The sequence below is a fragment of the Hoplias malabaricus genome, chromosome 12 (assembly GCF_029633855.1).
Source record: "Hoplias malabaricus isolate fHopMal1 chromosome 12, fHopMal1.hap1, whole genome shotgun sequence".
NCBI classification, from domain to species: Eukaryota; Metazoa; Chordata; class Actinopteri; order Characiformes; family Erythrinidae; genus Hoplias; species Hoplias malabaricus.
The window spans coordinates 13,012,845-13,028,463 of NC_089811.1; the positions used below are offsets into that span (position 1 = coordinate 13,012,845).

At 39.8% G+C, this 15,619-nt stretch overlaps 1 protein-coding gene across 1 annotated transcript in view; it reads left to right on the forward strand.

Moving 5' to 3' along the window:
* cntnap5a (contactin associated protein family member 5a) overlaps nucleotides 1–15,619 on the forward strand; it is a 181,014-nt gene that overhangs the window by 98,322 nt on the left and 67,073 nt on the right. The window contains exons 5-9 of the mRNA XM_066685845.1: nucleotides 1,786–1,989; nucleotides 2,252–2,436; nucleotides 5,462–5,605; nucleotides 8,665–8,938; nucleotides 14,713–14,856. Coding sequence (XP_066541942.1) covers nucleotides 1,786–1,989; nucleotides 2,252–2,436; nucleotides 5,462–5,605; nucleotides 8,665–8,938; nucleotides 14,713–14,856 — 951 coding nt within the window. The remainder of the gene's footprint in view (nucleotides 1–1,785; nucleotides 1,990–2,251; nucleotides 2,437–5,461; nucleotides 5,606–8,664; nucleotides 8,939–14,712; nucleotides 14,857–15,619) is intronic.

Sequence of the window (15,619 nt, forward strand, 5' to 3'; positions counted from 1 at the left end):
AAAAATAGCTATCGCACTCCTTACCTTGTACATCCACCTTTTGGTAGGATCACATCTTTACTGCATTCCTTTCTTAAAATACTTAGCGCTCAAATATCATGCTGATACTTTCTCATATATTTGATCCCATCTCACGTTCACTTCCTCCCTCCCACCCTGCATCTCTTTCCATGTCCCTCTAATGAGTAACATTATGCCATAATGAGCTAAAAAATCTCCCAGATCAAGAGAATTCCACAAAATAACAGTGTAAACAAGCGTGAAAAATAATGACCACCCCTCCAAACACACCCTTGTTTGTTTTATTTCTATTTCTGGCCTTTTTTTATGCATGTGTGGATTATAGATGACATTCTGCAGCAGAGCACTGCCAAAAGTCCTCAAAAGCTCCTTGCGCTCCCACACTCGCCTCTTTGATAGGCCATAATGTAAGCAGCGTTTGAACAACTTTCCCCCCCGAACATGTCAGTTTTTCCTCCGCTCAAAAAAGTTGACTCTCAAGAAAAAGAAGAAGGGGGAAAAAAAGAAAAGAAAAAAAAAAAACTTCCCCTCCCTCCACCATCCATCCTTTGAATCTGAAGGCAGGTGCATGTTGGAGATTGCATTATGTATTCCGACAGCTTTACCTCGCTCACAAAGCACCCAACTCAGGGAAAAAATGTGCATTATGGCTTAAGGAGTTGGATATATGCAGTTCATAGTGGGGGCATATGCAACACAGACTTGGGCGAAGACTTGAATTTTTGACACAATGAGTATTGATAAGTACGCTGATCTTTCTCGTGTTAAAAACCCAAATTTTTTAAAAGTTGGTGATAGTACTAGAGATTAACCTGTGTAGTGAAGTTCATTCCAATTTTGGATTTGTTTAATTTCATCATAAGAAATCTGAGAAAATTCTACTTATTTTATGACTTTTACATGTAACATGGTGTTTGAAAGATGGTGCTTGGTTCTGTGCTATGTTTATTTTGGTTTCTTCTTTGCATTTATGAGTTTAACTTGTGTTTGTGAATGCATCAAATAACTTGGTTCACAGAAAATGCTTTTGGGATGAGTTTCTGAGCCCATGCAGTGATTTCCACTACAGAAATATGTCTGTTTTTAATTCAGTGCCACCTGAAGGTCTGAAGACCACTTTCAGTTATGCTGGTTTTGGGTCATGAAAAGTGTATGTAGAAATTTCGGTTTGCGCACACAGTTTCCCCGAGTGATAAACCCCTCCCTGTCTTTCTAAAACCTTTACCTCTATTTTTAAATCTAATGTCCTGTTGCCAGTGAACCATTTTTTTTGCACAGTCACAACTATTTTGGAAGGTGTTTTACATATATTAATAAAAGGATCACTCATCTGTAGCCACTATTCATTCATTCATTCATTCATTCATTCATTCATTGTCTGTAACGGCTTATCCAATTCAGGGTTGCGGTGGGTCCGGAGCCTACCTGGAATCTCTGGGTGCAAGGCAGGAACACACCATGGAGTGGGCACCAATCCTTCACAGGGTGACACACACTCACACATTCACACCTATGGACACTTTGAGTAGCCAATCCACCTACCAATGTGTGTTTTTGGACCGTGGGAGGAAACCGGAGGACCCGGAGGAAACCCACGTGGACACAGGGAGAACACACCACTCCTCACATACAGTAACCCGGAGTGGGACTCTAACCCACAACCTCCAGGTCCCCGGAGCTGTGTGTCTGTGACACTACCTGCTGCGCCACCGTGCCACCCTAGTCACTATTCATCATGTTTAATTTTTTTCCATGTCCACCAAGAATCGTACGTGGCGGACTTTGATGGCCGAAGCTCTCTACTCTACCGGTTCAACCAGAAGTCCATGAGCACGGTGAAGGATGTGATATCCCTGCGCTTTAAGAGTAGGCAGGCGGAGGGCGTTCTGCTGCATGGAGAGGGTCAGCGAGGAGACTATATCACCCTGGAGCTGCACCGTGGACGACTAGCTCTGCACCTTAATCTTGGTGAGTCCTGAATTGTTTACATTGCACTCTCAACACATTCAGAGACTTTTACCCCTTACCACATTAAAATCTTCCCCTAGTGTAACTGGAAACTGTATAGGTCCTTATTAGTGAACCTTTGAAAATAGAACCTGAGACCAAAGCTTAGAATCATGGGAAATAATTGACGTCAGCTGAAATAATTGCACTCAGATGATTGGAGAGTAATTGTGACAGGCTAGGTCAGGTCTCTCTTATTTTTCTGTTTCTCTGCTTCTTTTAGATGATACCAGGGTCAGGTCGAGCAGTGGGCGAATGGTGGTAACGCTGGGCAGCCTGCTCGATGACCAGCACTGGCATTCGGTGCTCATTGAGCGTTTTAACAAGCAGGTCAACTTCACTTTGGACAGACACACACAGCACTTCAGGGCCAAAGGTGATGGAGATTCTCTGGAGGTCGACTATGAGGTAGCAGACTTTACTTTTCTTTTACTTCTTTTACTGAATAAACAGAGGTGGGCAATATCACTGATATACTGAACAGTCACTGGATTAGGAACACCTGGCTAATAAATGTTGTGAAACAGACACCCTTCATATGCAACTTGACTCATGCCCGCCGCAGCAGCTCCGTTATTTGGTGGACATTTTTTGCAGGCGAATGGGAGTGTATTGCACAGCCCATTCCGGCATATCCCAAACTAGTCAGGAAAGTTTGCAGCCAAGGGATTATGGAGAATTTAGTGTTGTGTTCCTCCGACCATTCCCAAGTGATCTGAACCGAATGAATAGGCACTGCCCTGTTGAAAAATTACACCTCCTTAAGATTTGGGTGCACATGTAAAGGTCCTAGAGAATGCCAAGAGAAAACTCCTCAGACCATAACCACCACCACCATTGACTTTTAGCAGTCCATGTGGTTTCTGACAGATGCGACCTGTCTATCGACGTATCTCAACAGAATACGGCACTCACTCCAGGCGACAGTCTTCCATGAGTCCAAGATCCATTGATGTTGTTTGTGATGATGGGTGGTCAACAGTGGCACATCTGTAAGTCTACAGCTGTTGTAAGTCGATGCAGGGTAAGTCACATGGTCATGACCAAAATTGGTTGTGCTTACCCACTTTTGTACTGGTGGGTGAACTGCTCCACCATGGCTCGTATGTGCTGTGATACCAGTCCTGACATGCAAAACTTACCTCTCGGATCGACCACATGTGACTGACTGCTGTGTGACCTATGGTTAGTTGTTTCATGATGTTCCTCTACACTCAGTATAGTACTATATAGTACTCGTGATACCACACTACAGTGCAGCTGTTGATGAAACGATGGCACCACTCCTCTAGGCTCCAACTATCTATCCATGGGCAAAGTTGCTCAAGTGGCTTTGTTTACTCATAGCAGGTAAATGTCACCTTTTGTTGTGCAGTGGACAGGTGAACATCTTATATGAGAGTGGATTTGGATGTAACCACCAATTGGGGTTACTTTATCAGTGATCATATTCCATCTCCCATGATTTCCTAATCCAGTGATCATTCAGTGTATATATCAGTATCCCATACTATATCAGCAGCAAACTGTCACTCAAACTTTGGCCCTCTGACCCCCCTTCTCATATGATGAAAAACAAAACAAAGCTTAGGTTATGCCCTCTCCTAAAGTACTGCAAAATTTGAGACAAAAAATGAAGACAATAATTCAGTCTTAGAAATGCAATATGCAAGCAGCACAGAGAGGATTACCACCTAAACAAAAGAGCTCAATTCTTGAGCAAAATGCAAATAATTCTTACAAATATTCACATTACAGAAGCTTGTGCACTTCAGTGGAATATGGAGACAGTGTGCCAGGGTTCAAGAGGCATGACAGTCACAGCTTCCTACCACACAATACCAACAAAGCCTTCACATCATTACATTAGCATCAGAAAAATAACCACTAAATTTGCATAATGTCCATTTTCACAATTTAATCATCAGCTGGCATATGCAACTGATCCTTTGCTTTTTTTTTTTATTTCACCAGCAGTTCCTTCTCAATGAGAATGAAAGCCAACTCTGACTGTGTGCGAAACCTGTCATAAAGTTACTTAAAATAAAGCTAGTCCGTTTAGAGAGAAGATATGATTGGTCAATTGTATTGTCATTTGAAACTCATCTCTATGAATGACTATTGCTTGGCCCCATTTACATTCATAGCTGGATCACCAATCACCAACATTATTTCCAACAACATAGGTGGCAAATTTCTGATGAAGAGACAAACTGTAACATCTATTTAACCCTGCACATTTCAACACATATTGAATAGGCAGGTTTGAAGGATTTGCTTTGATTTGTATTTATTCACATGTTAATATTACAATTATAAGTAAAAAAAAATTTGATATGCTATTTTAAAAATAAGATGCTATTTTTAGAATTTATTATTTCCTATTGTATATGCTTCAATATTCTCTAAGAAATGCTCCAAAGTACTTGGAATTGACTACAAATGTATCGTTGCTGTCCAAAAAAAACCATGTATCTCCAAAATAGTAACATTTTACAGGAGAAAAAAAAAAAAAGCTTTATTATCTTTCAGTGGACATCAATGTAAAAATATATAATTCCAAGCTATTTTGAAGCATTCTATTGGCCCATTCATCAGGAAATTTTCACACAATGTGAAGGACAGCTGCTGTGTTCAAGTAATGTTGTAAACTAAATATTGACAAAAATGGAGATACATGATCAATCACACTCTCTTTGTGATGAAATATATTCTTTAAATTTGATTGAAACACTTTTTTGCCATGTAGCCCATTCTAATGTACAGGTACACCTTAGCAAATTAGAATATTATCAGAAAGTTAATTTATTTCATTAATTCAATTCAAAAAGTGAAACTCATACATTATATAAATGCACTTCAAACAGAGTGATCTAATTCAAGTGTTTATTTCTTTTAATGTTGATGAGTATGACTTATAGCCAAGGAAAACCAAAACGTCTTTATCTCAGAAAATAAGAACAGTATATAGGACTAATTTAAAAAAAAATGGTTTTTACAACAGAGATGTTGTCCTACTGAAAAGTATATAAAGTGTATGCACTCAATACATGGTCTGAATTCCTTTTGCAAGAATTACTGCATGAATGCTGTGTGGCATGGAGGCTATCAGCCTAGTCAAATTTACTGGGATGCACCTGTATATGCTGATTGTAATGATGGCAAGAACCACATAAAATGTATAAGTCTGTCGAGGTTAGGAAAAAAAAAATATGTCTGTGTCTGTGAATTTTTGTTGGGAGGGATGGATTTTCTCCACAAGGCCCTCTCATTTTTCCATCCTAAACAGAGATAAGAGCATTGTGCACTGCTGGAGCTGCATGTTGAAGAGTAGAGGATGTTTCCTCCTGTTTATACCCTTGCAGGAAATATCCCTAGTTCTCTGCAGACATTTCAGATACTTTTTTAACCTGCTGATGTCTGCTCCTCAAAGCTCAGCTTCGGTGGGATCCCTCTCCCCGGAAAACCCGGCACTTTCCTCAGACGGAATTTTCACGGCTGCGTGGAGAACCTGTACTACAACGGAGTGAACATCATCGACCTCGCCAAGAGGCGCAAGCCCCAGATATACAGCGTGGTAAGACTGAACAATTGCCACTTTCATAATATGCTATAGGGTGCCACATCTGCAGTTATTGTCTATAAGTCTGTCTATCATTAGATGTTCTCTTATTGGTTCACACTGAATAGGATGTAACCTGCTAATTTATTTCCTGACTTTAGTTGTCCTACCCTGCTTTGAAATGTTACATAGTGTGGTTTCTGCAGTGCTGAGTCCAGATTAGCCATGAGAGATGCTCTATTACACCCATTACAAGTCAATGTAGTATCACAATGATTTTGAAGCTGTAGGTAAAAATTCTACGTGTTTGCCTTTAACAGATTCCAGAATCAGTCAGTCTCCTTCAGCAGCTGTTATTGGAGCAGATTTAAGCCTCAAGTTTAAACATACTGTACAGGAACAATGGCCAATATCTACTGCAAAAACATATTCTGCATGATCATAATCATATTTTTCTGTCCATCACTGTGTCTCCGGGGACCGGACAGCTGTTCGGCTTTGAAAGCAAAATAACAAGGCTATTGTAAGTCATTTTGGACAGAGATAGTGACAGAGGGACTGGTGGGGCTTATGAGGGAATGAGGATCCTCAGTGGCTCTGGGTTCTGGGTTTAGACTGGGCAGTCAATTTTTTTTCTTGAAAGCACAACATCCTTTCAGACCCAGTTAATTGTTTTCAAACAATACATTTCTTCATCTTTTGGAAATATTCCTCTTTTTTGACATTCACCAATATCATAATCATATTCTCCTGTCCATCACTGGGTCTCCAGAGTGCACCCAGCTGTCCCTCCAGCTTTGAAAGCAAAATAACAAGGCAGCTGAGTGCTTTGGGACAGACATAGTGATTGAGAGACGGGAGCAAGACTGGCAGGGCTTGTGAGGGAGTGGGTCCTCGGAGGCTGGAGTTCACTGATCTGCTCCTGTGGCACTGGGATCAATGAGCTGTTCACCTCGCACTGCAGTAACCTTTTCACGGCTACATGAGCCCGTGTCCCGCAGATGTGCTCTCCGTGCTCCTGCTGCTCTCAACGGAGCTGCGCTGTGACATTTATCCAGGCTTCAGAACGTCTGCCTCAGCCCCCCCCCCTCCTCTTCACTTCTTTCATTTTCTTCCCCATCTATGTCCCCCTTCTCTCACCATCACCCCTTCAAGCTTTCCAACTTAGAATGGAGTGTGTCACTGAATGTTTGACCATCTGTTCAAACATTTGAAAGTTAATGTTCACTGATTAATAAAATTTGAAGGAAAATCTGAGACAATCCCATTGTTAAAAACCACAGAACAGTATTTTTTTGGGGGGCTGGGGTGGGGGGTGTTTGAGGAGGTTTCGGTGGGGGTTGTCATTTAAAGTCTTTGCCACAATTTCCTCAGCCTTGGGGGAGTGGGGGCAAACATGGCAAACTACCACTAATGCAACGCCAATTAAGAGCTTCACACATCAGAGGAAAATGCAAACTGCCCAGATCTGTCATATCGATTGACTGACTTGAGTTCTAGCTAGCAAAAAGAACAGTGAAGAGGGAGAGGCCCACTCAGATTCAAACCTGCCATCTCCAGGTGATAGAGTCAAAGCTTAAACAGAGTCAAAACATTTTTTTAGATGAGCTGCAGAGAAAAATAATAACAGGCACATGACATAAAATAAACCTGTACATGAACACTCCCCCTTGTGCAATCTTTGCGCGTTATGCTGCAACTCAGACTGTCTAGTTAGAAGAGCAGCAGCTTTTTTTGAATGCCGTTTCTTATTTTTATCCCTACCCCTTGTTTCCGAGTGTCACCCATGGAACAGTGTTACATGGTATAGTGGTTAAAACCTTCTCCTATGTAATGGAACAGCCCTACAAAATCTGATACATCATCAGAAAATAAACAAACAAACAAACAAAAAAAAAGAACAGTGCATCATTTCCAGGCTACTAGCGGTTTTCTGTAGGCAGCTCTACCAGTCTACAATTATATCAGAGGAGCGCTGCTGGACTTAAGATAAATTTAGAGCATGCTCATTCAGAAATGTTCAACAATCATTGACGCTTCTATGATATGAAATTGAATTCACTTTTTATTCTGCAGACTTTATCAAACCTTCTAATTCAACCTTAAATGCTGCAAAAGCCTCAGGTGGTTGAAAATAACTGCTTGGTGAAACTGAAACTTAATTACCTACTAAGACACCAGTGACTTATGATTTATGCTTGTGAAAATATAGTTAACATTGGGTAGAGAAATAAATATGCCTACATCAAGTTTATGTTGCCTGGGTCATGAAAAAGTCAAGGAACAAAATGTGAGTCACTTTAAAACCAGTTTAAAATATTAAATAAATTAGTAAATGTGCTAATCATTCACAATGATTAGTAATTAATGTGTCCAATGTTTGCCCTGGTTACAGCTTCCAGTTCCAGCAAGGATGGTTTTCCAGTCCTTCAAAGTTCAGCTTTAGAAGCTGGTTACATTTTCTTCTTCTCACAATCTGAGTAGTTCAGTGATGTTGAGGTCTGGGCTTAGGGACAACCCATTGGGAATATTAGTCTTGCTAGTTTGATTCTTTCTTGCCTAATAAACAAACTCATTGACAGCTACACTGACAGTTGCAGATACACAGAGTTGAGTTGAAGACCTGAGAGGTAGAGTCTAATGTCCTTCTCATCCGATTAAAAATGAATAAAGGAAGCATTTCAAAATCATTGTGATGCTTTACTGACCTGTAATAGGGAGAATAGGGCCTCAGTGTGATGAATCATGCCACTTGATTTCAGGACAGTACTGTGAAAGTGAATTACCCTCTGCAACTATAGGGGGAGTCCAGGAGCAAAAATACCAAATCCTTCCTAGTGCCTCTTTAACCAGGGTCTTGCCATATTACTCTACACTGGTTTCAATCTTTTCCAGTGACAGTTTAATCTTCAGTACTCCCTCTCATACTGTCGTAGAGTTGTAGACGGTTGTGCATGATCTGCTCCAGCTAATGCCCTGGCAGACGGTCTACATCTGGATGCCAGTGCCCTTTTGACATCCCCCCATCGGCATGTGAAGTGACATGTAGCTTGGCCCATTCCTCCCTCTCCTAGGGCAATGTGACCTTTTCCTGCTCAGAGCCGCAGCTGGTGGCCGCCACCTTCCTGAGCTCCAGCAGCAGCTTCCTGTCCCTGCCGGCCCCCCCGCCCACTCTGGAAGGGCTTTCTGTACGCCTTCAATTCCGCACCTGGAACCCGGATGGTCTGCTCTTGGCAAGCGGACTGACGTCGGATCTGGAGCCCTGCTACCTTCTCCTGCAGATCAGCAGTGGACGCCTTCGCCTCACCCTCCACAGCTCTGACCTCAAGACCTCAGAGGTGTCAACCGGTAAGCCAGCATCTTCAGGGCAAACTTTTTGGTTGAGGAAGGCTGTTTGTGAATTTTTTAAAATGTATATTTGTATTATTATTATTTATTTTTCAAAGCTGTTTTTTCAATCCTTTTGCCAAAGATTGTAGAATAGCACAATTCTTGGTAGCGTGGTTGGTTAGCATAGTAGCTAACACCAACTCAAGGGAAATATGAACACAATAATTTAAATTATGCAAACACTATTTATATATATTTTTCATTTATCAGACAAGACATTAAAATAATATATTATCTTTAGATACAGTTGTATATGGAAGGAATACTGAAATAAAACAACAAAAACCTCACATCAATATTATTATTATTATTATTATTATTATTATTATTATTATTATTATTTCTACAGTATTTTCTCTAGGATTTTTCCTTTTTCAGCAGCTGCAGCAGTTCCACACTGCCCCCTCCACCAACAAAATAAACAAACAAAAAAAAAAAAAACACAATTCAAATTCAAGTTTACAATCTACTTAAACTATATATTATATATTCAGCATCACTTATCATGCTTTGTAACTTTTTATTAGTGCTACCTCTTCACAAACTATTTTTGAGTTAAAAGATATACATGTAGATGGGGCTAGGATCGTAACATTAACTGAGTTAACTTCTAGTCATATGTGGCCTGCTGTGATTTTCTGTGGTCTGGATAGGGCTTTAATGTACTACTGTCAGAATGCTGCATGGCCTGTTGTGGTGCTCTAAGGAATTGAACAGAGCTTGTAGTGGGGCCAGTGGTGGTTTTGAATTTTTGGACATGTCATGGTGCAGCCAGCGTATGACTGGCTTTATGTTACTTCACGAATGTTATTTTCAACAGTAACTTAACAGTAACTACTTTAATGTACTTTTCTCTTGCTGTCTTTCTGTTCATAACAACCTGAAGCAGGTGCAGCAGCAATTTTATATATAGTGGAAACACAATTATTTCAAATAACCCTTTCTGGAGCTTGTTGCAAATTTAAACCCCAATTTAAAAAAAAAACAATTTTATTTACTTTAAATTTACTTTTTATGTATTTATTTTATTTATTTACATTTTATTAATTTGCTGAGAGTTGTTTGAGATACTGTCTCAAAATAATGAGATTGTATCTGAATATATTGACTTAATATATCAAAATAATGAGAAATTATCTCAAAATATTGAGATAGAATCTTAGAATTTTGGTGCTTTTATTTTATAATAAGTTAATGTGGCGGAAATGCACTTCCATAGATATGAAATATAGTTCCCTCTCTAAATATAAACTGTCTAATTTAGAGAGCTGCAAACCTTCATCCCATTGACTGAGATTTCAGTATCAGACTATCTAGAAGCTGCTACTGAAACCGTCACCAACATTCAACAGTGGCTCTCTCCTCTTAAACTCGCGCAGCTTGTCATTGAACTGGCAGCTGGAAGGCGGTCTAATTGAAAACGGCTCTCAGTCTTTGCAGTCGTACATGCAGAAGGATCAGCCGAATGAATGCCTTTTATATTTCAGGCAGGAAAACCATGCAAGGCATGACACTCTTTCTGTTCCTGAGACACAGCAGATTGAATCACTTCCATGTTCAGTGCTACATGAAGAAAAGAAAAAAAAAAAGAAAGCCAGAGCTCGTTTGTGTGACTGGCGGCTTATCTCACGTCTCACAAAGCCTGGCAGCGGCACTTTTTTTTTTGTCTGCTTCCTTCTGAGATAAATGTGGGAAATACAAGGTGGTGGCAACCCACCCAGACAGGATTAGCCTTTCACAGATGCACAGACAGACAGACAGACAGACAGACAGGCAGGCAGGCGGGCAGACAGCTGCTGATTTCACCCTAGTAGTGGGGCATGCCATGCTGTTCTACAACAGTCACTAGAAGGAGTGAAAACTAAAGACGTTCTCCATCTGGTGAATCCGTGGGGGTCCGTCTGGGATCACAATGGCTAGTCTCTTTCATGTGATATTTTTAATCACTGCGACCCTGAACAGGATGAAACAGTCACATAATAATGAATTAATTCAATGTTTTGGTGAATGTCACAAATGACATTTGTGTCATTTGTAGGAAAAAAAGAAATCCATTACACTTAACACTGCACAATTTAATACAGTGTTTAATAAAATGTGGACAAGGTGGATATTAGTTTCCAATGTGTTTCCAGAAGTAACAGGAACAGTGTACTACAATTCACAGACAACTTGTTTGTTTCATGTATGTCTAAACAAACTGTAGAGGCCAGAAAATTACTACAGATACAATAAAATAAAAATTATAGACCAAGATAAAAATTCAGGACACATTAGGGACAAGAAAAAAAAAAAGATGAAAATAAACTCAACAGATTATGAAATCCAGTGTCCAATGAAACCAGGGTTCGTTATTCCAGTGTTTTCAGAAATATAATGTTACATCCTTCTTAAAAGGTAAAACTGTTTCATTCTGGGGTCTAAACTTCCTGTTATAATTCTCTGTCCCATCTTAAATAGCACTTTTTGCACCTTAGGCACTAGAATGTAACTGCTGTGCCATTTAAAGTGGAACAGCATATTTTAATTAAAAGCTGTTGAAGGCAAATATGAGACTACTTCAGCATCATTACATTGACTTCACTGGAGCTCTTTGGGTTATAAAAACCAATAGTGCACTAGGAGGGAATTCTGTTTCTGCTTCTGTTGGTATCAAAGCTTTGATCGAGATGCTGGTGGTCACTGTAGTCCAGTGCACTCTCTGCATCCAGACCAGTCTGTAGACCATAATCAAGTGGTTTTAGGGTACAGCTTTTTGAGTTTGTTGTTGAGACAAGCTGAATGCAGTGCATCTCTCTGAGGTAATGTGAATGCAGGATTTCGCTGGTCCGATTTATCTACAATTCATTCATTCATTATCTGTAACCCTTATCCAGTTCAGGGTCACAGTGGGTCCAGAGCCTACCTGGAATCATTGGGCGCAAGGCGGGAATACACCCTGGAGGGCGCGCCAGTCCTACACAGGGCAACACACATGCTCACACAGTCACACACTCACACCTACCAATGTGTGTTTCTGGACTGTGGGAAGAAACCGGAGCACCCGGAGGAATCCCACACGGACACGGGGAGAACACACCAAACTCCTCACAGACAGTCAGGAGCGGGAATCAAACCCACAACCTCCAGGTCCCTGGAGCTGTGTGACTGCGACACTACCTGCTGTGCCACTGTGCCGCCCTATCTACAATTAATTTACCATTATTATTATTAGGGTTTTTTCTTATTATTCTTTTTCTCCTGTAAAAGTCATTGTGCGGAAGAGACAGTAGGTTGTACAGACACACCACTTGGAGGGTAGATGTAGTTTGTGTGCGTCTCGCAGGACAACAAATAATTTCACTGATTGGCCTAATGGTGGTGCTATAGTGAGGCAAAACGCGTTTAGGTCCATATCTCCTAGTCAAAATGTAACTCCGCCCAGTTTAATTTCATGCTAATGTGCATAATTTGCAAAACCTACTTTTTGCAAACTAGTCCGGGGATTTTTGTCTAATTCTGTTTGCAATGATCGCAGGAGTCTGAAGGTTAATAATTATCATTATTATTGTTATTATTAAATCAAGCTATTTAAAAATCTCTCTCTCTTTCTCTCTCTCTCTCTCTCTCTCTATATATATATATATATATATATATATATATATATATATATATATATATATATATATATATATAGAGAGAGAGAGAGAGAGAGAGAGATTCATCTGATGTCTAAAGTATATGGAGGTTGCCTGGACTCACCACAACCAAGTGAACAGAGTGAAGCCGCTACTACAGAACATGAATTAATTAATTATTCTAATTCATTCATTCATATTCATTCACATTATCTGTTACCGCTTATCCAGTTCAGGGTCGCAGTGGGTCCAGAGCCTACCTGGATTCGCCCAATGATTCCAGGAATATTCTAATTTTCCTCATAGAAATATTAAAGTAGCTGTATGTGACACAGACAACTCTGGTACTGCTCATACTGTTGGAACTGTTTGTCCAGCGCAGGAGAGCAAGGGGAACAAGCAGGTTTTTAATCACTAATCTTTGTCATTTTTGGCATTATCACTGGAAGCACCATTTTTGAGCATTTGGCCAAAATGTAGTTGCAGCCCTCGTAATTACGATCAGTAGGAGACAGGGCAGTATGGTGAGTGTAATTCAACCAAGGCCCAAACATAAGATCAAGCTCAAACTGCAAGCAGATGGCTGGCTCAGAGGAGACCGCAGACACACAGCGGCCACACACAGCTTGTGTGCCCTTCACGTGTAATGGCCGGAATTAATTAAATCAAACCACATAGAGCTTTCTCACTCTTTTTTCCCTCTTTTTTTGGCCCTGTGTTTGCTGCCAAGTTGGCTTTGATGCTGTTGCATATGCAGAAAACCGTCTGTAGCAGCTTGCTTGGGTTTCACTGCTGTATTTTTTATTATTTTTTTTTGTTGTTGTTGTTGTTTTCCCTATATTATTGTTGCAGATATGAAAGGCGCTGGGCTTTGTTCACAGTCCAGTAGATCCCACCTACTCACACTGATATTTATAGTTCTAGTGAGAATTGCACTTTTTCCGAGCATTCCTAACAATGCTAATCTAGACATGCAGTTGACATGTTGGAATTATGAAATTCCATAACATTTTCTATGAATAATAATGCTTTATAAATACAGATGTATAAGGGGAAATAAACAAATAAAGGGCGGCATGGTAGCGCAGCAGGTAGTGTCGCAGTCACACAGCTACAGGGACCTGGAGGTTGTAGGTTAGAGTCCCATTCTGGGTGACTGTCTGTGAGGAGTTTGGTGTGTTCTCCCCATGTCCGCGTGGGTTTCCTCCGGGTGCTCCAGTTTCCTCCCACAGTCCAAAAACACACGTTGGTTGATGACTCAAAAGTGTCCGTAGGTGTTAGCGTGTGTGTTGCCCTGTGAAGGACTGGCGTCTCCTCCAGGGTGCATTCCTGCCTTGCACCCAGTGATTCTGATAAACTTAACACTTTTTTAACAATCTGTAAAGTGCATTGTATTCCATGAAAGTTATTGTCCAGTGAAACCAAAAATCATCCTCCTTGGCTGTAAATTTAGTCCCATCCAAGGTGAATTTTCTTTTACTTAATTTGAATTTTACATTCCTCATTAAATGGCAGGGCAGTTATATTTTAGGGCCTAAGCTTCTTGTTCTAATTAACTTTTCCACCTTAAATGGCAATTCTAGCACCTTAGGCACCAGAATGTAGGGCATTGTATAGGCAATATAATGCCCAGTAGCCTTAAAACACTCATACTTTATAAAGTGAATAAATCAGCTCAGTTTCAAGGTAATGATTCATATTCTAAATGGAATTTTGGGCTAATGTAGATACATGATGTTTGTATGTAATTTTATGTAAATGTCAATGGATAAACGGTTGTAAAATGAAGTTGCATTATAATATATATTGTTTATGCTAAAAATGTACAAATGAGGTGAAAGGAGTAGAATGCCAATATTTTAGTCCAGCAAACAGAGGCATCACAATAATACACTACTCACTTAAAAACAAAAATAAATAAATAAATAAATACTCATTTTTATTTGAAATTATATTTATGGCTAAAGATCTGCCAGATCTGTCAATATTTTTCTCTTAATTATTGCCAATACTAATATAACTCCAATATCATCGACCAATCCTAATAAATACAATCATTGAGTTTAACCAGTGTGTTCTCCTTTTTTTTCTCCCTCCTACATATTTGTCTGATAGGTCAGAGGGTAAATGATGGTCTCTGGCACTTGGTGAGTCTCAGCACTAGAGGTCTGCAGATGACCATGACACTGGACAATGAGCCAGCTTCATCCATTCAGTTGGATGACTACTTGGAGCCAAGAGGAAACTACTTCTTTGGAGGTAAGATAAATTGTTGTCAGTGTTAGGGATTGGTTTTCTGATCTGACTGTAGGTGTTTTTTTCCTTTATTGAATTGAATATACATAGTTGGGGATTTGAGTAAAATTATCTTAATATATTGTCGGCGTCCAATTAAAAACATGTATCTCCCCAAAAAGTAACTTTACGGGAGAAGGAAAAAACCTTAACTTTCACTAGAATTCAATGTAAAAAGCTTTTATTTTGAAGCATTTCTATTCGTAAATTCATCATGAAATTTTCACACAATGTGAAAGACAGCTAGTCTTTAATGTATTAAATTGAAAACACATAAAAATGCATATACATGTTTTTAATTGGATATCAACGGTGTCTTATCTCAGATAAACTGATATAACATTCTCTGACAGTGAAAAAATACAATATATGTTTGTAGGAAGCTCATCCATCATTTCTACTGAAATGTTGTGTATTAATGGGGTGCTTTTTTAAATGAAATTGCTGCAGTAAAAACCTGTACTTAGCTTAAAGTTGGGGGATATATACCTCCTTGGCATCATTTGCTCATCTATGGATACATGAGCTTCTGCAGTAATGAATACAATACTCAGATGTTCAGAACAGAGTTTGCTACAATGAGGAAAAGCCTGCAGTGTCTCAGAGCTGCAGCACAGATTCATCGCTTAGGCAGAAAGGCGGGGGCCGCTATGATACAAATATCCCTGGCATTAAATGTCACTGCTTCACTGTTCATCCAGAAAAAAAAAAAAAATACAGAAAAATA